A 24,176-nucleotide genomic window follows, 5' to 3' on the forward strand; every position below is an offset into this window, starting at 1 on the left:
TTGAAGGGTCTCTTGGTTTCTAGCTCAGCCTCCAAATGAAGACCCAGTCTCTTCTGGCAGAAAGTAAATCAAATTTTGCTGATTAGGTTGATAGTGAGGACTAGTTTTGCTACTTATGTGTTGAGTATTTTCTTTTTAAAAAAGTGTTTATTTAAATTCCTGTTGGTTGGGATGCCTGGGTGGCTCAGTGGTTGAACACCTACCTTCAGCTCAAGGTGTGATCCCAGTCCAGGGATCAAGTCCCACATCAGGCTCCTTGCCAGGAACCTGCTTCTTCCTCTGGCTCTTCCTCTCTCTGTGTGTCTTTCATGAATAAATAAATAAAATCTTAAAAAAAAATTCCTGCTGGTTAACCTACAGTGCAATATTAGTTTCAGGTGTACAATATAGTAATTCAACACTTCTATGCAACACCCAGTGCTCATCACAACAAGTGTGCTCCTTAATCTCCATCATCTATTTCACCCATCCCCCTCCATCTCCCCTCTGGTAATGATCAGTTCTCTATTGTTAAGAGTCTTTTTCTTGTTTTGCTTCTTTCTTTTTTCCCTTTATTCATTTATTTCGTTTCTTAAATTCTGCCTATGAGTGAAATCATTTGGTATTTGTCATTCTTGGACTAATTTTGCTTAGTATAATATATTCTAGCTCCATCCACATCATTGCAAATGGCAAGATTTCGTTCTTTTTGATGGTTGAGTAATATTCCATTATATATATATTTTTATGCACTCATCAGTTGATGGACATTTGGGCTTTTTCCATAATTTAGTTATTGTACACAGTGCTGCTATAAACATTGAGGTGCACGTATTCCTGTGAATTAGTATTTTTGTATCTTTTGGGTAAATACCTAGTAGTGTGATTGCTGGATTGTAGGATAGTTCTATTTTTAACTTTTTGAGGAACCCCCATACTGTTTTCCACAGTGGCTGCACCAGTTTGCATTCCCACTCACAGCGTAAGAAGGTTCCCCTTTCTCCACATCCTTGCCAATGCCTGTTACTTCCGGTGTTGTTAATTTTAGCCATCCTGACAGGTGTGGGTGATAGCTCATTGTAGTTTTGATTTGCATTTCCCTGATGATGAGTGATGTTGAGCATTTTTTCTTTTTCTTTTAAGATTTATTTATTTATTTATTTATTTATTTATTTATTTGAGAGAAAGAGCAACCAAGAGCAGGGGCGAGGGGCAGAGGGAGAGGGTGAAGCAGACTTCCCTGCTGAGCAGAGAGCCTGATGTGGGACTTGATCCCAGAACCCTGAGATCATTACCTGAGCAGAAGGGAGGAGACACTTAAGCAACTGAGCCACCCAGGTGCCCTGTTGAGCATTTTTTCACGTGTCTGTTGGCCATCGTATGTGAAGACCCAATCTCTTTGAATATGCTTATTGGCGGGGAGCTTATTCCCTCCAAAGGTTGGATAGCTGTGACTATTGGTGAGTTCCTTATAGTGAGCTGAAATTGTCCACCCCAATGTCCACCCGCTGGAGCTGAGTGGCTTTCTTTCACATCCATTTGGTCAGCAAGTTTGTAGTTAGTGTTTAATATGGGACAGGTCCTGGGTGGACTGGGTGCCCAGGGGAACATGAAGATAAATTAGACATGGATCCTTCCCTCAGATAGTGTGGCCTAGGGCTTTGCAGAATTTTTTGTTTTGTGTATTAGACCTGAATAATGAGGAAATAAATCCCCTTTCTGTGTGACAGACCTTCAGAGGTGTGGAGATAGCCACTCCAACCACCCTGTGGTTTCCCTACTTCAGGCTGTTTAAATCATTCATCACACAATGGCATTCAGGTCCTCAGCGTTGTGGTCTCCTCCTCCAGACACACTGTCGTGTGACAGTGTTATCCTCAGAATGTGGGCCCCAGAGCTGGGCCCCGTGGCCCAGATGTGATCCGCCCAGGGCAGCACCAGGCTGGTCTGACCTCTGGTTTCTGTTGATACAGTAATCATGTTCACTTTCCCCCCTCTTCCTTCCTTTCTCCCTTTCCTTCTTTCTTCACTCCCTCCCTTCCTTTCTTTTTTACAGGCACATTGCACTGTTGAACTTGAGGTCAACTCAAACCTTTAAGTCATTTTCACTAGAACTCTTCCTAATCTTGATTCTATTTTGTATTTTTGGCACCTGATCATTTGGAACCGTACTGTCCAATACAGCAGTCACTAGCCCCATGTGGCTATTTAAATTTTAAGCACTTAAAATTAAATGAAATTAAAATTTCAGGCTCTCGTTTGCACTAGCCATATTTCAAGTGCTCTATAGCCACAAGTGGCTAGTGGCTATCATATCAGACAATGCAGGGGCACCTGGGTGGTTCAGTCAGTTAAGCATGTGACTCCTGATCTCAGCTCTTGTCTTGATCTCAGGGTGGTGAGTTCAAGCCCTGTGTTGGGCTCCATGCTGGGCATGGAACCAACTTAAAGAAAAAAAAAAAAAAGGACAACGCAGGTTTAGGACATTTCCATCACCACAGAAAGTTCAATGGGACTGCTCTGGTTTGAACCAAAGGGCAGGAATTTATATTTATTCTGTGTGGCCCCTCATCTTGTCAGTTCTAGTTCAGCCCCGAGGCTGCTGAGATCTTTTGGAAACTAATTTCGCTTTACAGAGGGTTTGCTGTCCCTTCCAGCTTCATGACAGCAGATTTGATTAGTGTTTCATGCCTTCCTCGGCTTCATCTAAAACCACTGATAAAGATGCCCAGCAGAGCAGAGAGGGCTGCAACTGAACCCTGCACGTGGCAGTTGGCACTCTAGCCCCATGTGGCAGTCATGCAGGAGTTTAACAAATTAGGCCTACAGACCAGGCGCTGTGTGTGGCACACTGAGTACACACAGGGAGACAGGATGACAAGTTGAATAGGATCCTGCTGTGGTGGGTGCTCTGGTAGTTCCAGTGTCTTCATCTCACATGCAGGGCTGCTTCTGTCTGGTGTACAGTAGTTAAAAATGCAGGCTTGGCAATCAGCTTCCTGGATTTGAATCCTGGCTCTGCCACTTTATAAGCTATGTAATGTCTTTGTGTTTTGCTTCCCTCATGTATAGAGTAGGGGTAAAATAATCCCTTTCACACTGTGTTATTGTGGGATTAAATAAGTTAGTACAAGTAAGGCTCTTAGAACAGTGCCTGGAATACAGTAAGTGCTCCAAGCATGTTATCATTAGTTATAACTTTTTCCTTCTGGACAGGCAGTGCTCAGTCTTGCTCAGGGACCTTGGCTCTCTCAGTTCTGCTTTTTCTTAGTTTGTGGATGTCCTTCAAAGTGCAAACTAAGCCTCCTATCCTTGATTTCTTAAGTTCTCAGCTGCCCGTTTGGCACTTCATTTCCTATACTGGAGGCAATGACAGCAGGGAAGGACTTGAATAATGGTTGGGCTTTATCCTGACCCTGTGCTGCCTGGTAGAGAGACTAGGACAGGCTTCCCATCTGCAAACTGGGGACAATCAGAGCTGCCACAGAGAGCTATGGTCAGGGCTAAGCCAGACAAAGTGAGTGAAAGCCTGGCACTTGATAGGTCTTTACCTTCCTTTCTGACTTCTGGTAAACCCTTCCAAAGTGCATGACACTTGCTTCTTACCCCTGGCTCAGCTTCATTTAGTATCTAACAAAGGAAGGCAGGCTCATTATTCCTTGCACTTCTGAAGGGCCTGGCGCTGACCCAGGAGCCCTCAGTTTCTTCATCTATGGAATGGAGACACCTAATCGGTACCCCCGTATTCTCCTCGCTGCCATCTCGGGCTTGCTGAACTTGGGTTAATTCCTCCCTGCGCAAGCCTCAGTCTATACTCAAAGTAGGACCTGAAGGAGCGCCTATAAGGGCCGGTGGTTATAACCCCAATTTAGAAAAACTCTTTACTAGGATCGTGCCTGCGCCTGTGTGTGTGTGGCGGGGGGGGGGGCGGTGTCGGGATCCCAGAGCCAGGGGCCAGCCCTCGGAGGGCCTTTGGAGAGCCCAGAGGTACTGCCACCTGGAAGAGGGCTGGAAGGGGCGCTGCGCGGTCTTCCGCAGGCTCCCGCCGCGGGAACAATGGGAGGGCGGCGGGGAGGTGGGTGGGCGTCGGCCAGGTCCCGGCCGGAGGTAGAGGGGGCGGGCGAGCTGGGCGCCGGGCCGCGGGGTTAGCCCGGGGCACCGGGCCGAGAGCCGAGGCGCCTTAGCCAGGGAAAACCCAGGTCTGAGCCGGCGGGGGCCCGGGAGGAGGCGGGGGCGGGGCCCGAGCCCACCGGGCTGGGCCCGGGAAGGCGAGGAGGCCGGGGGTGGGGGGTCTCCGGTCCCTCGCCCCGCCGCTCTGCCCCGGCCTCTGAGCTAGAGGAGGCTCAGGTAGGCGCCAGGCGCGGGGCCCACGTGGGGAAGCGGGCGGCGGGCGGCGGGCGGCGGGCGCCAGGCGGGCTCGCGGGGCTCAGCCCCCTCCTCCCGTCCCCTCCCTTCCCCTCCCCTCCCCTCCCCTCCCCGGGGGCCCGCGCGGCTCCTCCCGACGCGCGGCCCCGGCCCTGGCGGCTCCGGCGGCTCCGGCGGCTCCCGCGGCTCCCGCGCTCCCCCGGCTGCTCGCGGCTCGGCGCCGCTGCCTCTAGCTCGCAGGCTGCTGCTGGGGCGGCCGGGATCGCCGCCGCCTCCTCGGGGGCAGCCGGCCGGGGCGGGGCGGAGGGGGGAGCCCAGGGTGGGGGGCGGGCGGGGAGGGGGCTGGGCGCCGTGGGAGGGGAGAGGGAGCGAGCGAGCGAGCCGGGCATTTGTGCGCAGCTCGCGTGCGCCTCGGAGCCCGCCCGGGCGGCCGCCGGACTCACGGACTGAGGACAGAGCGCCCGGAAGCCGCGCTGCCGCCGCCAGGTTAGCCTCCCGCGCCGCCCTGCTCCGGGCCCCGGGGAGCCCGCCGCGTCTGCTCCCGCGTGTGTCTACGAGGCGATCGCCGAGGGCTCCGGGCTCGCCCCGGTCCTTGAGCACTGACAGGCCGGCGGGCCGGCTCGGGGGGCTGGACGCCAGCGGGGCGGGAGGCCGCCCAGCCAGGAGCCCGGGCCTCGGTTCGCGGGTCTCAGTACTGGCGCCGGTAGGATGGCGGGATCCACGTCTCCGGGTGTTGGGTGTGAGCGCGCGTGTGCCTGTGGGTCTGTGCAAGTGGTTGGTGTGTGCGCGCGCGAGTGTGCGCTGGGTGTGCATCTGTGCTGCGGGGGGTGTGCTTTGTAGGTCTCCGTGCGTCTGGGCGGGGTGGTGTGTGTGTATCTGGGTGAGGGTGTGTGTGTCTGCGTGTGTCTATTCGTGAATGTGTCTATTGGAGGGTGTGTCCGAATATGTAGCTGAGTGTGTGTACATGTGGAGGAGGGTGTGTGCCAGTGCCTCGCCTGTGGCTGGAGCTGTGGCGGGGTGTGTGTGTGTGTGGCCGTGTGAGCGCCGATGTGACTCCCCGTGTCTGCGCGTGTGAGGGCGGGTGTGCCCCCGCGTAGCCCCCGTGTGCGTGTGCACCGCTTTGTCTGCGCACTGCCGAGAGGAAGCGGTGGGGGCGGCGGCCGAGGCGCTGTAGTCCCCAGGAGCCGGGCACCTGGCCGGGCGGCGGGGGGCGGCGGCGGCGGGAGCGTCCTCGCCGGCGGAGACTCTGCTGGCAGGTGGCGGCCACACCCCAGGGGCCAGAAGGAGCTGGGCGGTCGGCGGAGCTGGCGCACCAGGCGGAGTGGAGCGCGGAGGGCGTGTCCTGCCTGAAGCCCGAGCGTGTGTGTGTGTGTGTGTGTGTGTGTGTGTGTCTGTGCGGGGGAGGGAAGTGGCGACAACAGCGGCCCCCAGGCTGGTGACCCTGGCGGCTCAGGGATCCATTTCCTGTCTCGGCGCGCTGACAGCCGCCTAGAGCCCGACTGGGCCTGGCCAGGTCAGCCGCACTCCCACCGTCACTCTCTCCAGCCCTCGAGGGTAGAGACGCACCTTGGGTGCCCCGAAAGGAGGGAGAACCATTCTCTTAAAGGGCCAGAGCCCATGCAGGAATACTCCTACCCCTCAGGAGACCTCTCCTCTGAGAGGTCTCTGGGTGTGTCTGTACCCCTTTCCTCGTGTACTGGTCTATGCATGCATTTCTAGATTTGTGGTCTGTCTGCATGTGTGTCTCTGTGTTTTTCTTGTGCATTTGGGTGCAGAGGTGTGTTTTATCAGTGAGCAATGAATAATGTGTCTTGATGTATTTGTGTATGTGCTTTTATAAGTTCCGGTTATATTTGTTTTTATGTACATACAGCTGTTTGTGTATTAGTGAGTCTATGCATATGGGTTTGCAAGAGAAATGGCAATTTGCTGCCAACTAGGATTGGGTAGAAAAATTTTGTTCAGAGCCACTCTAATATAGAGAAACTGGGTGAAAAGGTGGTTTGGAAATTTAGCCTCTGGTTTTGTGGGTTTCGGTTGCTGGTACTAAAATGTGCGTGGATTAGGGGTAGACTGGATATAAGGACAGAGAGGAACCGAGACTCTTATAGGAGGAAGGAATTGTTCTGGAAGAAGGACATCTGAGTACAAGAATTCTTCCTCCACTTCCAGTTCTTCCTATTACTTCACCTCCCCCTCTGCTGCTCTGCTTGCCAGGATCAAGTGCACAGGATTTGGAGTGTAAAGAGAGGGAGCTGGGAATGTAAAAGGAAGGAGGGTGGATGGGTGATAGGATTGGGGGCCAAGAGCAGATTTCTGCAATTCTTAAAATGTTTCTGGCATCAGAAGCTGTGGAAAGCAAAGCTTGCTGTCCCCTTCCCTGAATCCCTTTCTCAGAACAAGAAAGACTCAGGCCTGGAGCTCAGGAGCCCTGGAGTCTGGTCCAGGGGTCTCCTTTGGACTTTGGTCCAACCCTTTTGTGTTTGTCTGTTTGCCTGGCACATTTGTATCACTCTTCTCTTATGGAAGAGTCTGAACCCCCTAAGCTTCAGTTTCCCTGGCTGAGCAGCTAGTAGGTGAAATTCTGGGGCCCCTTTGGTTTCTCAGAGTCCTGGCATTTATCTCACTGTGACCCAGATTTAGGAATCTACCTTTCTAACCCTCAAGGATCCTGGCCATCATCCCCACTCACCATGTCCCTTTGTCCCCATATACTTGAATCTAGAGCAGTAGTTCTCAGAGTATAGTCACCCCACCAGCAGCAGCATGGTCACCTGTGGTCTTGTTAGAAATGCAAATTTTGGGGGCTCCCCTCAGACCTACTGAATCAATAATAACTCTGGGGGTGGAGCCCAGCAGTCTATGGTTTCATAAACACACGTGATTCTCTTGCCCTTGAGCTCAAGAGAGGTGCAGACAGGAAACTGGAACCTTCTATAGGTTGAAACCCCGGAAAAGCATCTCTTGCCCACTGTTGCACATACTACAGTAGCCTCGCAGCCCTAGCCTGGCAGGTGCAGGTTCTGGTTTCAAGTCTTAGGTCTTTCCTGTCATCTTGGACGGAGTGCTCCTTCACTGAATAATGTAATAACTCATTGACAGTGCCTGCTCTTGGCGGGTTCTGAGCAAGGGGTTTCCCTGCTCTGCTCAGTTCTCCACTCCTTTTCTTGTCCTATTAAACCGGCAAGATCAAGTCCCTGCCCACTTCTTTGGAAACCAGCTACTCTCGCCTTCTTTTAGATCATCCAGGCACCATGAGCTTTCTAGCCTCTGGGATTTTGCATATGCTGTTCCCTGTCTAACACACTTTCCCTCGCTTCTTAGCTTGTTTAACTCCTACTCTTCAGATTTCAGCTCAAGAGTGACTTTCTCAGGGGCACCTTTGCCAACTCCCTTGAATAAGTCTGTTTTTCTTGTTATACATTCTTGAGCTCCCTGTAGTCCATAGTACTCAAGAATTTGCAGTTATACATGAACTTGGTAAATGTCTGTCTGTCTCCCCTCACTGAAGTGCAAACACCATCTGGGCAGGAACTTGCTTATCACCTTTCCTAGTGATCCCACACAGTGCCTGACTTATGATTGGTTCAGTAAATTTGTTGAAGTGGATGACTTTATATAATGGGAGATGGTACTAAATGATACCCAAAGTGTCCTCTCAAGCTCTGACATTGTAGTATCTAAGCAGGCCTCAGATTTTTAGAAGTAGATTTATCTGTCATTTTTACTGCTATATCTACTGGCCATGGATGAACCACGACTCTGTGCCTGGGCTGGTACTGGGCTCTGCTCTAGGGGAGCAGTAGAAAGTTTTCCAGGAGACACAGCCCAGCAAGTTGTCTGTGTCCTCTTGGAATAGGATCCTGCTATGGAATGAGAAAAGGGAGGATGTTGAATAAGAAATCTAAAGATCTGGGTCCATGCCTTGTTTGTGGGCAAGTCACTTTCCCTTTTTTGCTTGTTTCCTCTTCCATAAAATGAGGGTTTTAGGATGGATGGTGTACCTAATTCTGGTTACAAGCATTGGCTCTGGAGTCATTCGGGTTCTGCCACATGCTAGTTGGGTGGACTTGGGCAAGGGACTTCATCTGTTCATTTCTTCACCTGTAAGACAGGACCAATAATAGTACGTGTTCCATAGGATTGTTTTGGAAATGAAATGAGGAACATACATGGAATGATTCACTTGGTGCTGAGCACATAGTAAACATTTGCTAAGTATTAGCATTTGTTACTATTACGGCTACTTCAACATTCTTGAATGCCTTTGTGCTGGGCCTTAAGCGTCCAGAAATGGAAACGAATCCAGCAGTGTTCACAGGCTGGGTGTAGGGGCCAACATGAAAGGATGTACAATATGCAAGGTAACAGAGTGAGGTTGTTCAGGAAGGAAAAGCCTTTACAAAGAAGAGAGATGGTGTTGGGCTGGATTTATCTTCCGAGTAGTTAGAGCAGCATGTGCAAAGACACCAGGGCTTGTTAGGGGAACTCCAAATACTTCTCTTGGTTGGAGCAGAAGTTGGTGAGTTGTGGGGACAGGCGGGGTGATTGAACGGTGAAGAAGTAAGGCCGGAGAAGAACTTTGGGGCCGTATCTGGCCCAGGCTGATGAGCTGGAGTTCTACAGGTGTCGGGGAGCTAGGGAAGAGGATTAAGCTAGCTTGGAAGAATCAGATTTGCATTTCAAAAACATAGCTCTCCAGGTGGTGACAGAGGGTGGCCTGGGTAGTGGAGGAGGGACTGTTGACCTGGAGATTAGGCTCAGAGGAGGGTGGATAGAGACCTAGAAGGAGAAGAAGCACAGGTGGTGGACTGGAGGCCAGCTTGGTTAGGGAGATGAAGGATAGACAAGAGTGACCTTTCACAGGCCTCCAAGGCTGCCTGGTGATGGGAATCTGAAAATAAGAGTCCCAGGTCTGCTGCTCAGAGGATTCACAGTGTATTAATTTCCTAGGGCTGCTTAATGGAGTACTGCAATCTGGGTGGCTTTAAAAAGCAGACATTTATTCTCCCACAGTTTGGAGACAGAAGTGAGGAATCAAGGTGTCAGTAAGGTTGGTTCCTTCTGAGGGTTCTGTGGGGAAGTCTGTCCCATGCCTCTCTCGTAGCTTCTCGTGGTTGCCCGCAATCCTTGGTATTCCTTGGTCTGCAGCAGCCTCTGCCTCGTTGTCGTCGCGTGCTTTTCTCCCTTTTCTCCCTGTGTGTCTTTGTATCATCTCCTCTTTTTATAAGGACACCAGTCATATTGGATTTAGGATCCACCCTAATCCAGTATGACTTCATTTTATTTTAGCTAATTACATCTGCAAAGACTTTTTCCAAATAAGGTCACATTCTGAGGTTCTGGGTAGACATGAATTTGGGGGGACACTTTTCAACCCAGGGCATACAGGAAGATGGAAAAGAGTGCAAATTCTAGAGTCCCACAAGCCTAGCTGCAATCTAGGCTTTGCAATGTAGCAGCACGAGCTAAGAGGAAGTCAGTTACTTGTGCTCAGCCTCAGTTTCTTCTGTGAAATGGGGACAGTAGCCCCTGCAATGTCATGCCGTGGTGGTCAGACCTGGTCTGGATAGCAGGTGTGAGTAAGCCTGGTGAGGTGGCACACTGTCAGCACCCCATAATGATCACTTCCTCTCCGGCACCCCCTGCCCTGCACACTTAGTAGCTGGGATGCATCCCTCAGATCTTGCTTCACTTCCTCATCTGCCCAGTGTGAATTAGCATCATCCAGCTCTCGTTACTTCACCAGATTGTGAATCCCAGGGGATAACGAGAGAGCTCTTTGTAAATTGCTTAAGGGTTTGTTGCTGGGATTTTCAGTTATAATCATCATCAGCATAATAACCCTTGGCCATTGCCACATCCACTGCATTCTCAGCACAGCCCAGCCCAGCCCGCTCCTCTCTGGAGACAAGTCCTCCGTGCCCCTGTGTGCTTGGGAGTATAGCTGCTCTGCTGTCAGTTAGGAGAACCTTAGCAATGGTCCTTGCTCTCTGTTAGCCAGAGAAGGGAAACATGCTCTGAAAGTGACACCCCGAAGGTCACACAGCTGGTCAGTGGCAATTGGAACACCTTGTCTGTGGCTCCCGTTTTGCCCTCTGAACAGCGCTTTCCCCCCTACTTGCAGGGTGGGCCCCAGGAGCAGGATGGTGGGACAGGTAGAGGCCTGGAGAGGGCACTGTGCAGAGCTGGGAGCCAGGGAGCCAGTGGGGAGAGTCCTACTGAGTCAGGGTCGAATCCAGAGCAGGGGCCTCCCTGAGTCCTGAGTGAACAGGCGGTGCCTCTGCGGCTGAATGGGCAGGTTGTTTGTTCTCAGTCTGGCTCTGGCCATCTCTGCTTGCTCCAACGGGAGGAGGCCACCACAGGCAGGCGGGTGGCAGCAATGTGGGGAGCCAGAGCCTGGAGGTAACCCAAGGCTTCAATGTCCCTATTGACAGCCAGGGTTGTGCTTCTCAGTAGGCTGTGTCACTGTAAGCCTTGCCTTGGCTGGTGTAGGGAAGGCTCTGGAAAGGAGAGAAGGCTTATCCTGTCTTGGCAATTGCCCTGAAGTCATCTTCATTTTCCCCAAGCTGGGGGAGCCCAGCCCTTCTTTACCCCTTGATTTTTCTTACCTCCCTCCTTCCTCTTGTTTTCTCTCACTCCCTTGTCCTGCCCCTCCTCCCTCCTCCCCATCTTCTCTCCAGATTAGAGGTCTAAAGATAAAGCTTCCAGACCCAGTTCAAGTAGGTGGTTCTGGGGTTGCTTGGGGCCACTTGTGAATTAGCAGGCCTCAAGTCTTCCTTGGCAGAAGCTCACTCTGGTGACTGATCTTACGTTATTGGCTTACCATGTGCCAGGCCCTGTGCTAAGCGTGTTACAGGCCTTATGTCTCTTAATCCTTGCAACCACCCAGCGAGGCGGAGATTAGACTTCCATTTTATTAAAGGAGGCTAAATAACTTGCCCAAGGCCTACCCAGCCCTCAGCCAACAAATGGCACAGCTGGGATTTAAATCTAAATCTATCCAAAGCCCGTGGGTACTCTTGAATCGTTCCTATCCTGTCCTGGTTGGGACATTCTAGAGTGCTTAGAGGTTCACAGAGGGATGTGCACTTGCTCCAATTCAGAGAACAAATTCTTAGCTCAGAGAGCAGAGTCTCCCGTTCAGGTCTCTCCTACCTCCCAGCCTGTGCTGTCACTTCCCTCAGGAACTGACCTTCCTACAGCGTTAGACCTGGGGTGGCCTGGGCTCTGAGCCCATCATGTCCTAGGCAGTGTCCACCTGTGGGAGAGACATGCATCAGGGGCAGGTGACAGGGCAGGTCTCGAGGTACTTGGCTTTTTCCCTAGATTGGTCACCTTAGTTTTTCATTGATTATCCTGAGTCTTCTAGTTAAATAAGCTTATCATCTGCAAAGAACAATAGCTTTGTCTCCCAGGAAGGGTACTTGGGGGCTTGGAGATCCTCTATCTGGCTCTGTGATGTGGAGGGGAGGGAAGCAGAGACTGGAGCCAGGAAAGTCAGGTTTAGGAGGGCCCTTATGCTAGAAAGGAAAACAAGGAAGCCAGAGCTGCCTAAGAGCCAGAGCAAGACAGTCCAGAGAGAGGAAAGGTGCCTCCAGGCTGGGGTGGATAGGGAACCTCTCACCCCAAGTTCAGCCCTGGAATGCAGATGCCCTTGAAGGTAGGGCTGCTGGATCTGAGTGTCACTTCCAAATCTGAGCAGCTACAGTCAGCTTGCTGGGCCTCTACCCACCCTCACCGGGACCATGCTCATGACCATGGTCAGTTTGAGCAGGTATCTCAACAAGAAGGAACTTTGATTAATGAACAGTAGCTTTAAACCTTCAAGCCACAGAGCTCTCTCTTCATAGTCCAGGAAGCAGAAGTTCAATATGTGAAACAGCTAAAAGGAGAGTAGTTTAGCACCCTACCTCTACCCCTGCCTCTGAAAGTTGCCTAAGACAGGGTTTCTCAAAATTTGCTCCCCCAAGAGTAGCCTAAAGGAGCTTGCTAAAAAAAAGTTATCTTCTAAAATTTGCCCAGAGATCCAAACTCAGCTGCTTCCTGGAAGGGTGGGATCCATGGTGGGGCCTTGGAATCAGCCTGTTTTAACAGATTCCTTGTTCAGGTGACCGTGACCCTTAGGTTTTCAGATGGCACTTGGAGAATGTTGGTCTCAAATGTTTATGAACTTGTGAAGCGCCTTGTACAATTTTGAGAGTGTGCCTTGATTGTGGGAAAGGCTCCATAGGCACCATCTATGTCTTTGAGCATGCGTCATCTTCAGGGTGGTTTTATAGAGTGGTAGGCCAATGACTGGGGAAGGGTCCCTGGGGAGCTCAGGACAGAGTCAGGAGGTAAAGGCAGATCTCTCCTGCCTCTCAGCGCATTACTTGCTTTAAGTGAAGATGCTGAGGGACTGTGGGTCAGTTCTTTCCCCTGTTTGGGCCTTAGTTTTCCCAGCTGTTAAATGGGGAGTTAGACACGATAGTTGCCGGTAGCTTTGATCTGTGGCTCTAGAAGCCAGGTTCCCTGTTGCCCAATTCACATTCTTCACCCTTTTGCTTACCCCCCTCTGAAGGGATTGCCTCTCCCTTTAGCATCTCCCATCTTCAGAGATGCCATACAGAGCCTGGATTCTCGCCCCTTAAGTCCCGCCTGTCCAACCACATGCCCAGGTGCCCAGTGATTTCTGTCTTTCCGTGCCCATTCACAGTAAGTGGTCCAGGTGCCTGTGAGTCTAGGGGTACTCGAGGTAGTCTCTCTTCAGGGCTGGACACTGGGGGCCAGTGCCAAGGACAGGGATTTGGACAATATGTTTCCTGAGGCTCCTGGGACGTGCTCAGTACTTACCTGTATCTCTGCCCCAGGTCCCTGGGTTCTTCCCTGCCAGGAATGCCACCCCCCTTTCTCTAGTCACTGTTGAAATCCTGTCTGAGCATTTTCAAGGCTCAGCTCAGATGCCAACCTCTGTCCCACAAAGTTGTGTGGACCCTCCCATCCCCACCCCCATAATGAAAATCTGTCTTTCCTCTGCATTCCCTTAGCACCTTATCTATTCCCCTCCTGGAGGAGTTCTGCTGATCTTAGTTTTATCTTGGGACATGGCTTGTCTCTCTTGCAGGACTGTGAGCACTAGATGTTTCATGTATCATTCTTTGCCCCCCAGCACCAAGAACAGGAGTTTGCACAGAGCAGGTGCTCAAAAGAAGGATATTGAGTTTTATTTGCAGAATCTGCCTCTGGCCTTGGGCTGGGTTCTCTGGAGCCCCCAGGACCCCATCACTGGTAGGCCATGACTTTACACATATCCCCTCCTTTCTTTGTGGATTGGAGGGAGGCCAAGTAAAGCAAAGGGTAAAAAGTTAAATTCTAGTCTTGACTCTGCCATGTCTTGGCTGTGTGATCTTGGGTAAGTTAATTCACCTCTCTGAGCCTCAGTTTCCTCACCTTAAACCAAAGGGCTAGGGATAACAAGTCTCTTAGGGGCATGGGGGTATTAACTGAAATGCTATGTGTAAAATGCTGAGATGTGAGCATTGTAAAGACTAAATGGTCAATATACAATTAGAATTCATTATTTTTCAGTTAATGGTTATTATCATTGTTTCAGCAGACACCTATTATGGTTTGAGCATTGTGCTGGGGGGAGAGAGTGAGAGACAGAGAAAAATCATTGTAAGAGTCGCTTGGGGGCAGCCCGGGTGGCTCAGTGGTTTAGCGCCGCCTTCAGCCCAGGGCCTGATCCTGGAGACCCGGGATCGAGTCCCATGTTGGGCTCCCTGCATGGAACCTGTATCTCCTTCTGCCTGTGTCTCTGTCTCTGTCTCTCTCTGTGTGTCTCTCATGAATAAATAAATAAAATCTTAAAAAAAAAGAAAGAGTCACTTGGTCTCCAGGGTTCTAAGGTTAAGTAGGGGCAGTAAGACTCTCCTACAAGGAGTAGCATCTGGCAGAAACATGGCAGAGCGAGCTGAGGAGGGAGAGATCAGTGTAGACTCCATAATCAGTGTAGACAGGTGTTCCCTATGGAGGTAAAGGAGGGGAGCTTCAGGCTGGAGATGGGAAAGTAGGGGGCGTACTTGAGGAGTTGCCAGAAAGAGAAAAGAGCAGAGTGAAAGAGCAGGGGCAGCTCCGGAATCTCCACACAGAAGGGGCTTGGGGTCGCCCCCCACCCCTGCAGGGGCAGCATTAACCTTTGTTTTGCCAAGAAGAATTTGAGGGATTGACAGCTCATGGTGCCACTATGGAGAACCAGAGAGAGAAGACTGGAAGGGTAGGGCTTTACAGTGGAGGTACTGGGGACCAGTAAGTGGGAATTGGGGGGGGGACTTGAGCTAAGAATGGTCAGAGGCGGGCTGTAGTCCCTAGCCTCTGTAGGCCTGCGTTGGAGTCTGTCCCATAATAACAGGGCCGCTTGTTTACCTGGCCGAGGTGGAGATCTGAACTCTAGTTTGTCTGAAGGTAAAGTGCAAAATGATCCCAGAAATGTCAGGATCTCTAACTATCAGAGCTGGCCAGCAGGAGAAGCAATCTCTTGATCCACCCTCCTCATTCCTCACATTACACAGATGGGAAGCAAAGGCCCAGAAGGGGGAGCCCCCACCCAAGAACACTGAGTGAACTGGCCACAGTGAGTTCAGCACTAGACCTAGGTAAGTTACGGACCTGGGCCTGCATTCATTTGGGAGGAAGAGGTAAGGAGTGGGCCAAGGAACCTGTGGAGGGGTGTAAATGACAAGCAAATGGCATATTGGTTGCAATCTGTTGCCAGGGTGTATGTGTGTGATCCCAGGTGAGTGGGACGTGAGTGGGCTGGAGCCATCATTATTCTGGGCTTTCCTTCCCGGAAAGGAAAAAGGACCACAGAGGTGGGAGTCAGGGGAATATTGGAGGGTAGGGGAATTCAGGGGGTGGCCTAAGAAGAGGAGGCTGTTGCCAAGCAGCAAGAGACAGAGAGCATCCCAGCATCTGTGGGCCTGGCCCTGTATAGCCCTGCATGTACCATAGCAATAACACCTTCATTTTATAGGGTAAGAGGTGAAGGCTCCAAAGGTCACCGCTAGGAAAAGCAGAGCCTGGGAAAGGGGAAATTCCTTCAAAGCCACGCCCCTGGCATGCCCTAGGTGGCTGTGGTCCTGGTCCTCAGTCCAGGTCTCAGAGAGGGCCTGGAGTCTAAGGGGTCAGGGAGGTGCCAGCCTCCTTTTGTCTCCTGGACTCCCCCCCCCCCCCATCAATCTGCCCATCTATCTAACCTATTTTATTCTAGTTCACTCTGCCCCCTTGTTTGTTAATTAAAAATATTTATTGAGTACCTACTACGTGCCAGGTCACTGCTCCTGACCTTATAGGATTTATGCCTTAGCGTGAAGGCTGTCCCACATTAGTAGGATGGGATGGGAAGGAGGAAGTGAGGGGGTTCACTAATCACCCCCTTCTCCCTTCACACCTGCTCCTTCCTCTTCTTTCACCTAACATCCACTACCCCCACATGGGGCTTTTTGCTGGATCTGCCTCCAGGTGAAATGGAAAAGAATCAAAGTTAATTGTTAAACATAATAGTTGGTGAGAGTTTCACCCTGTGGGGCTGGTGGGAGGAGTCTGAGTGCTGGCTCTGCTCCCCAGGAGAGGGTTGGAGCCAACTTGGTTTTTCTGGCCAGTACCTGCCACCTTTTCCCAGCCCTGGAATCTGCCTCCAGGGCTTGCTCCTCCCCTCCTTCCAGGGGGCCAGCTGCCTCTTGGACCCCTTCCCTTGACTCCAGCAGAGGTGGCCCTGGGAGGTGGCCCTAGTCCAAGCACCTCTGAGTGAGTGCTCTAGGTGGAGGTGCCCGACAGGGCATGCCTCCTGATCCTGGGGACCCACCCAGAGTGCAGGCAGCCAGTGAACCCTGCTGGTTTTGCCTCTTGCCTTGTGTGTGTGTGTTGGGGGATGGGGGGTGGGGATAGTGTCACAAGTGCCCTAAGTGCTGTACATGAGACCACTACTGTATACAGTCCCTGCCATGCCTTTCTCCTGCTCTCCTGCTGCTGCTAGACTAGGGAAGGAGGAGTTTGGGAGAATAGTAGCAAAGGCGTATTTCTTTCTCTGGAAAACTGAGCCCCAGACCCAACTCCTGTCAAGCTTTAGGGACAGAGCTCAGGCTTCCAAGTCAGACAAGCCTGGGGTCAAAGCTGGGTGACCTTGGCAGGTAGCCCACCTCTCTAAACTACACTCATTCTCTGAACAGTGGGTACTCTCCGTGCCTTTGTCACCATCACTGTGAATGTAACAGGAACCAGAGGTAGATATTAATATTAGGCTCAGTAGGGATTCACTGAATGAGTAGATATCATTATTTACAGACTTAATTGTACTTTGGGAGGCCTAGCTCTTGCCTGGGCCATGGAGGCCACTGGCCCTGCCTTCTAGGACTTGATGGTCTAGAAGTACAGCACATATGGTAGCTACTTAGCCACATGTGGCTATTGAGCATTTGAAATATGGCTAGTAAAAAAAAAAAAAAAAAGAAATATGGCTAGTGCTCTGAGGAACCGAATTTTTAATCTTATTTGAATTCATTTAAAACTTAAAAAGAATATTGCATTTGGTTATCAAAAAAATTCTACATAGGGGCACCTGGGTGGCTCAGTGGTTGAGCATCTGCCTTTGGCTCAGGTCATGATCCTGGGGTCCTGGGATCAAGTTCCGCATTGGGCTCCCTGCAAGGAGCCTGCCTCTCCCTCTGCCTATGTCTCTGCCTCTCACTCTGTGCCTCTCATGAATAAATAAAAAGAAAATCTTAAAAAAAAAAACCCCACAAACTTCTACATAGATTAGATTATTAGATTCTTGAATATACTTTCAAGTTGTAAGGGCTAAAAGGATCTAAATATCCACTAAAAATTTAGCGTCAGAATTGGGAGGTGCTCTAAATGTAACATGCCAGATTTGGGCATGACTTAGTATGGAAAAAAAAAAGAATGTAAAATATCTTAATATTTTGTATATTGATTACATGTTGAATATATTGAGTTAAGTAAATATACTTTAAAAATTAATTTCAGAGGTGCCTGGGTGGCTCAACCAATTGAGTGTCTGACTCTTGATTTTGGCTCAGGTCATGATCTCAGGGTCCTAAGGTCAAGCCCTGCATAGGCTCTGTGCTCAATGCAGGATCTGCTTGTCTCTCTCCCTCCCTCTCTGCTCCCTGCCCCCCTTGCACTTGCCTGTGCTGTGTGCTGGCTCTCTCTCTCAAAAAAATAAAATAAATAGTCTTTTTTAAAATTTAATTTTATCCATTCCTTTGTACTTTCTAAAATGTAGCTACTAAAACTTTTATTCCTTTTTTTTTTTTTTAAAGAGAGAAGGAGAGTGAAGGAGAGAGAGAATCCCAAGCAGGCGCCACACCCAGCATGGAGCCAACTGTGGGACTTGATCCCACAACCCCGAGATCATGACCTGAGCCAAAATCAATAGTCAAATGCTTAACCAACTGAGCCACTCAGGTGCCCCACTACTGAAAATTTCAAATTACATATATTACTTGCATTATGTTTCTATTGGACAGTGCTGCTCTAGCCAGAGAGTTGAATTGGGCATATTTAAATAATAATACAAGACTATAAAGACTAATTATTTGGGGTGGCTGTGTGTGGCAATTGGAGATTAGATATTCTTCACTGCCCACCTTCCCCCACCGCCTAGATCTGGGCCATGCTCTGTGGTGGAATGTTACCCTGGATAACCCTGCCACCTCAAGGATAAGATGAAGACTTTTGAGGTCAAATGAAAAGCCTGCGTCTGGGTGGCCACGCCACTCACTTGCTCTGTGTGTGACCTTGGTAGTCAAGTCACTTCACTTTGCTGAACTTTAGTCTATCATCTGTCAATTTAGATTAGTAGTGAGATTTTCCTCACTGATTGAGGGGATTACATGAGATAGAACCCAAGTGCAGGACTTAGCACAGTGCCTGGCATGTGTCAGTAGTCCGATATTGGCAGTGGTGGTGGTTGCTACTACTACTACTACTAGTTGTGTGTGTGTGTGTTGGGGGGGGGGGTCGTTGCTACTCCTGTTGTATTCATCAGCTTGAATTCTCTTGTTCTATTTGTCCAAAGGGGACATGGGCCAGTGGGAAAGGAGAGGTTATAAGAGCTTGGCTGTGGATTCAGGATGAGGACTGGGGTAAGGATTGCCGTCAGGGGATTTCTTGTCTTTGAGGTAGGTCCTTGGATCTTTTGTAAGTGATCAGGCAAAGATATGTGCCCATTTTACAGATGAGAATGCCAAGGCCTGTTGAGGGGAAGTGACATGACTATATGACCAGGGCCCAAAAGCAGGGCTTCCCAGCCCTATTGTGGTATTGGAGCTAGTGTTAAGAGGCCACCTTTTGGGGTTGTAGGAGTAGGGACTGGTCAGGAGTCTAGAGCTTGTGAAGAATGGTTATTATTAGTCTCTTATAAGTGGTGATCTCAACAGTATTCAGAATAACCATCTCATTCTTGAGTTGAAGAAACAGAACTGAGTATGTATATGTGTGTGTGACTTGCCTAGGATCACACAGCAAGTTGGTGGCCAAACTGGATCCGTTTCTGTTTGTTTAGATCCAGCCCTCAGCTCAGCCCTGGCAGGATGATGGCTCTGCTCGTCAGCCCCCTCCTCTCCTGCCCAATCCCCCGGAGAGGGCCTTTGAGAAAGAGGCTTTTGTTTCACCAGCTCCTTCCAGTTTCCTCTCAAGGTAGCCTCACTGCCTGCCTCTCCATCTGCCCAAATTTACATTTGTCTCTGTTCCAGGTTTTTAGGTCCCTGAAATCTGAAGCATCTCTATACACACATACTTTCTAAATATCCACAGGGAAGACCATCGGCTTTTTCATCAAGGAAGCCTGAGTTCAAATCCCTCTTCTACCATTAATTCTCTCTATGGCCTTGGTCAAGTCACTTGTAATATCTGAATCTCAACTTCCTCATCTGAGAAGCAGGAAACCATTAGGTTTCAAATGTGGGCTCTGGGTCTCACCCCTGCACTGGTTTGCTATAAGGGTCTCCAGTGAGTCATTTCACTTTCTGGGTCTCAGTTTCCATCTGCTGCCTCCGTGATCGTTGTTATAAGGCATTGTGCTGAGCCTCTCACGTCCCATCTCACTGAATCATCCTGTCAGCCCTGGAAGCAAGCACTGTTACTCCCATTTCCCACATGAGGAGACCAAGCCTAAGAGCAGTGCAGTGACTTGCCCCAGGCCTCAGAATGAGAGAGAGAAAGGTGGAGCTGGAATTCAAACCAGGTCTGTGTGACTCCCAAACCTCTACCCACTGTCTCCACATCTCCCTAGGCAGGCTCACTATACCTGGCCTCCTCTGGTTAACCCCTGGGGGCTGGAGAACAGTGGATGGGGAAGCAGGGTGTCAGCCACTGGGTGACTGATGTCATAGCTGGAGTGACAGTGTCCTGAGGCCCATGCCAAGTCAGAGAGCAGGCAGTGGGGCTCGCAGCTTTTGCTCCTGCTAGCCCACCCTCAGTCCAAGTGACTTTCCTCTTTACCTGATTCTTGGGTTTCATGTGAAGTGGAGGCATCTTGTCCCACCTGGAGATGTACCGTCCTGAATCCAGGGGACCTGAGGTTTCTCCTCCCAATACTCCTGCCCCGTTGCATACAAGGCTGGAGCTGAAGTTAAGCCTTAAATTGTCCATGAGCAAATTAAACCCGAACGGAATGTTAAGGCTAGAAGGAACATGGGGACCATGGAGTCCAACCGTATTTATTTTACAGGTGGGGAAACCGAGGCAGGGAGAGGCCTGATTGAGAGAGCAATGGGTATGTTTTTTTTCCCTGGGTGCTGGAGACCACCGAGACTGACCCGGAAGGCGGTGTCTGAGGGGTCGGCAGGCCTCTGCCTTCCCTTATCCCCCCATATCCAGTCCCTCACCGAATCTTTCAGGTACCACCTGTTAAGGATCTCTCGAATCCATCTACTTCTCTCTAGCTCTACCATGACCACCCCTGGGCTGGGCCCTGGGAACCCCTAATATGTATGTCAAGAGCTCCTCTTGGGCAGCCCGGGTGGCTCAGCGGTTTAGTGCTGCCTTCAGTCCGGGGTGTGATCCTGGAGACCTGAGATTGAGTCCCACATCGGGTTCCCTGCATGGAGCCTGCTTCTCCCTCTGCCTGTGTCTCTGCCTCTCTCTCTCTCTCTCTGTGTCTCTCATGAATAAATAAACAAAATCTTAAAAAAAAATCTTAAAAAAAAAAAAGAGCTCCTCTTGCCCATTTCCCGTCTGTTCTCTACCCTGCGCATCAGTGATTCCCCACTGCTCTTAGAATTCAGATGGAACTCTTTCCCTCAGCGGGCCCCCCCCCCACCTCCCCGGAGGCTCCAGCTTCAAAAGTGTTCCTTTCTCTTTTGCTTTGCTGTGGAGTCATACGGGCCTTTCTGTTTAACAGGTTCAGCAACTTCCCTAAGTTTCCTCAGGCAGCTAAATGGTAGCCTCTCGGTTTCCAGCTCCTTGCCCGGCTGCAAACTCTGGTTGGCTCCAGAGGAGCTCACACGGTTTCCGCCTTGCAGGTGGCTGATAGCTGTTCTTTCCCTCCAGCGGGGAGCTGGTATGGATGGAGGAGGGGTGAGTGGTCCATGGGCACAGCCTAGTTCTCCTTCCAGTGCTTGGGTTGGAACAGTGGGCCTTCTGGGCCCTCGGGCTCTCTATTTTGATATGTCTTACAGCCGGGAGGCATGAAGGTTTGTCTAGGCCACAGATTTCTGGCAGGTTTCAAAAGCAGGGCAGTGTTGAGGGTCCTCTCTGGTTTGGGCTTATTTTGAGGTAGGGATTAAAATGCATGTTCATTGAGCACATCTGCCTTAGACAGTGTGCTTTGCCTATATCTCTTGTCTGTGCCACTGTGGCTGGTGATGATGGCTTTGGACCTGGAAATTGGATCTGCTGACCCTGCAGAGCTGCCTTGTTTTATTTTGCTTGACCACTCCCCGGTGTACCCTAGGTTCAGGAGAGAGTGTTTCATTCTGATTCTGCCACTGACTACTGAGTGACTGTGGGTGGCTTCCGTTCTTTGCGTTAGTCTCAGGATCATATCTATATACTGTCGGGGCAGGGAGTGGGGGAAGGTGGGGTCGGAGTAAATGAGTTGTTTTCACACCATCCAGCAGGAAAATCCCCTTTCCAAATGAACCTCAAAGAATCTCAATGTACAAAATAGCCAGAGGGGTTGCAGTGCTGTTGAAGCTGGGGTAGGTGTGAGGGACTCTAACTAGCTGATTCTTCAGCGCCCCCAGCAGCCTCCAGATAATGACAGGGAACCCTTCCGTGGCTCTGCACAAGATGATTTGCAAACCACCAGCATGGGGTGTGTCAAAACCCTTTTACAGCTGGGAGGTTCTGTGGCTCTGACAGGGTGAGGGCAGAATGAGCCAAGCCAATTAAGTTATACTGATTGGGAAATTGTGAAATAATATGCAAATGTCATTGTGGGTTATTAGTAAGGCCCAACTGTGGTGCCCAGGTTTGTGATGTTGTCTTTCCAGAATCCTCTGGGTTTTATTTTTGACTAGATTGGAGGTACCTCTGTACCCCAAGGGACTCTGTGCATGTGTGTGTGTGCACACATGCCTGTGTGTGTGCACGGCTGTGTGTATGTGCGGCTGTGTGTGTGCATGCCTGTGTGTGTACGTGTGTGTGTGTGTGTGTCTAGGGAGCAGGGGTTATGGGGATGAGGCAGGATGGAGCCAGCTGGGGCAGGTAGAGTAAATGCCAAGCAGAGCTGGGAGCCTGTTGCTCTGGGGGTGGTGGGGGTAAGGGGTGGCTTTAGCTCTAGTTAAAAGGAATGATTTGGTTTTTTCCTGCCAGCACATGGGCCCTCTGGTCAGGAAGCACTGGGAACAAGGAATCCTCTGTCCACAGCCACAGCCTAGCCAGGATAGAGGAGGTGGATTAGGAGTTCCCAGGAGGGGGCCTGCTGGTGTTTCCCTGACATTTGGGCAAATGGGTAGGAAGAGGGGGAACTAAGTGTGTATGTGTGCATGTGGTGTGTGAGGGGGCGTGTGGGCATGGTACAGGGAGGTGGAAGTTGGCTCACATTTATTCTCCAAGTTCCTCAAGCTTCTGGAAGCCCCCTAAGGAGCCAGGTTCAGAAGTAGGCAGCTCTGTAGGGGTTAGAGCCAAGAAAGATGAGACTCTAGGTATTAAGCACCATCGGTTTACTGGAGGAGACAGAAAATGTGAGAAGCAATAGATTTTCACAGGGAACCTGAAACACTGGGAATCATGTGCATGTCCAGAACTGGGTCTCATTTCTCTTCTGAACAATGCGGATGGACACATCAGCCCTGGCTCCTTAGTGCTCTTCTGATAGTCAGTTAGAATAGCGTATTTCCAATCATTTGGGGTAGCAGAATCCCAATACATAGTTTTTGTAGCAAAACTGTTGTGGTTGAATTAGTGGCAGTTTACCCAGAATCTTGCTGCCCTCCTTACAGCCCTTGTTCCGTGAGTATTTTGAGAGGTGCAGATTCCCTCTGTAGATTCTCAAGGCTCCAGGAAGCAATGTTTAAAGACCACTGGATCAGGATGATTCTTGAGAACATGCTTTGTAGACAGTCCCTTGCAGCCCAGATGATAGAGATTATGCCAGACTGTCCAGGAGCAATTATAATACTTCCTTCTGTCCTGCCCTGCCCACACCTAAGCCTAAGGTAAGCCTACACCTTACACAGATCAGGGCCTGTACAATTAGGCATGGTTTTTCATAAATAAAGTGACAAAAACTCAACTCAAAGTGGGTTAAACCAGAAAAGGACTCTAACAAATCCTGGAGCAGTTCATGGAATTGAAGGATGAGGAGTCAAGTGGACTCTCCATCTCTCTCTTACCACTGCTGTGTCTCCTTCCTGCTCTTATTAGGAACTATCTGTCCAGCTTAGCAACCCAAACAGAAAAAAGGAACTATTTTTTCTTTTAGGATCTATGTATCAATCCAAGGGAAGGACTTTAACTGGGACAGTCATTGTTGCTTGGGGATAGGGACATTCTGAGTGGCCATGCCTTGGTCATTTGTCTACTATCTATGTAGCTAATGAGGGGGCTGGGCTGTAACCAGAAGGGGAGTGAAGCCTGCCGGGCACACAGAGCCATGAGAGTACCCTAGGATATTAGTGGAGTCCTGGGTTATAAGACAGTGAACAGTTCATAGGCCCGCAAGGGGCTCTAACTCTTCTCTTCAGTGATCGTAATGCAAATATCAATGATGATAATAACAGGTCATATTTATTGAATTACTCTCCCCGTGCTGAGTATGTTCTATTGCCTTATAGGTATTATTTAATTTAATCCTCACTAAATTGTACCCATCCATGTCTCTTAGGTGGGTACTGTTACCATCCCGATTGTATGGATGGGGAACCGAGGCACAGTTAATGAGAGGCCGAGGTCACATGCTGAATGAGAAGAGGCCAGGAGCCCATTTCTACGACCACATTTGTTGCCTCTGGTCAGCAGTTCGAGTGGCCATCCCATATCTGCTGGCATGCTGCTCTGCAACGTGGAGCTCGTGACCTGCAGAGGCAGCCCCTCCCAGGTTCCACTGTTCAGCCTGGGGGAAAGGGCTTCCATATGCTCTTTGCAGATCTGCCTCCGTAGAAATCCATGTATCCATCCATCCATCCAGCTCGTGGCTCTGTGGCAGATGTACAGAACAATCATCTGCGAGCCTCCTGAAAGGTCAGTGGAGCAAAAAAGTTCCATTATTAAGCTCTTGCTTGGTGCTAGACTCTGTGCTGAATCCGTAGTGTGCGTTATTTCATTTAATTGCAACAACAACCCTATGGGGTAGGTACTATTATTGCGCCCATTTTCCAGAAAAG

At 50.2% G+C, this 24,176-nt stretch overlaps 1 protein-coding gene across 4 annotated transcripts in view; it reads left to right on the forward strand.

Annotated features, from left to right (window-relative positions):
- Nucleotides 1-24,176, forward strand: part of EPB41L1 (erythrocyte membrane protein band 4.1 like 1) — a 143,547-nt gene that overhangs the window by 14,479 nt on the left and 104,892 nt on the right. For 2 of the 4 annotated variants that reach the window (XM_025469930.3, XM_049100182.1), the window contains exon 1: nucleotides 4,685-4,830. Coding sequence is in view for 1 of the 4 variants with exons in the window: in XM_025469924.3 (XP_025325709.1) it covers nucleotides 14,898-14,981 (84 nt within the window). In the remaining 3 variants the exon portion in view is untranslated. Of the gene's footprint in view, nucleotides 1-4,684; nucleotides 4,831-14,897; nucleotides 14,982-24,176 lie in introns of those variants that run through there. The other 2 variants (XM_025469932.3, XM_025469924.3) reach the window with 2 other exon arrangements.

The sequence above is a fragment of the Canis lupus genome, chromosome 24 (genome assembly GCF_003254725.2).
Source record: "Canis lupus dingo isolate Sandy chromosome 24, ASM325472v2, whole genome shotgun sequence".
NCBI lineage: Eukaryota > Metazoa > Chordata > Mammalia > Carnivora > Canidae > Canis > Canis lupus.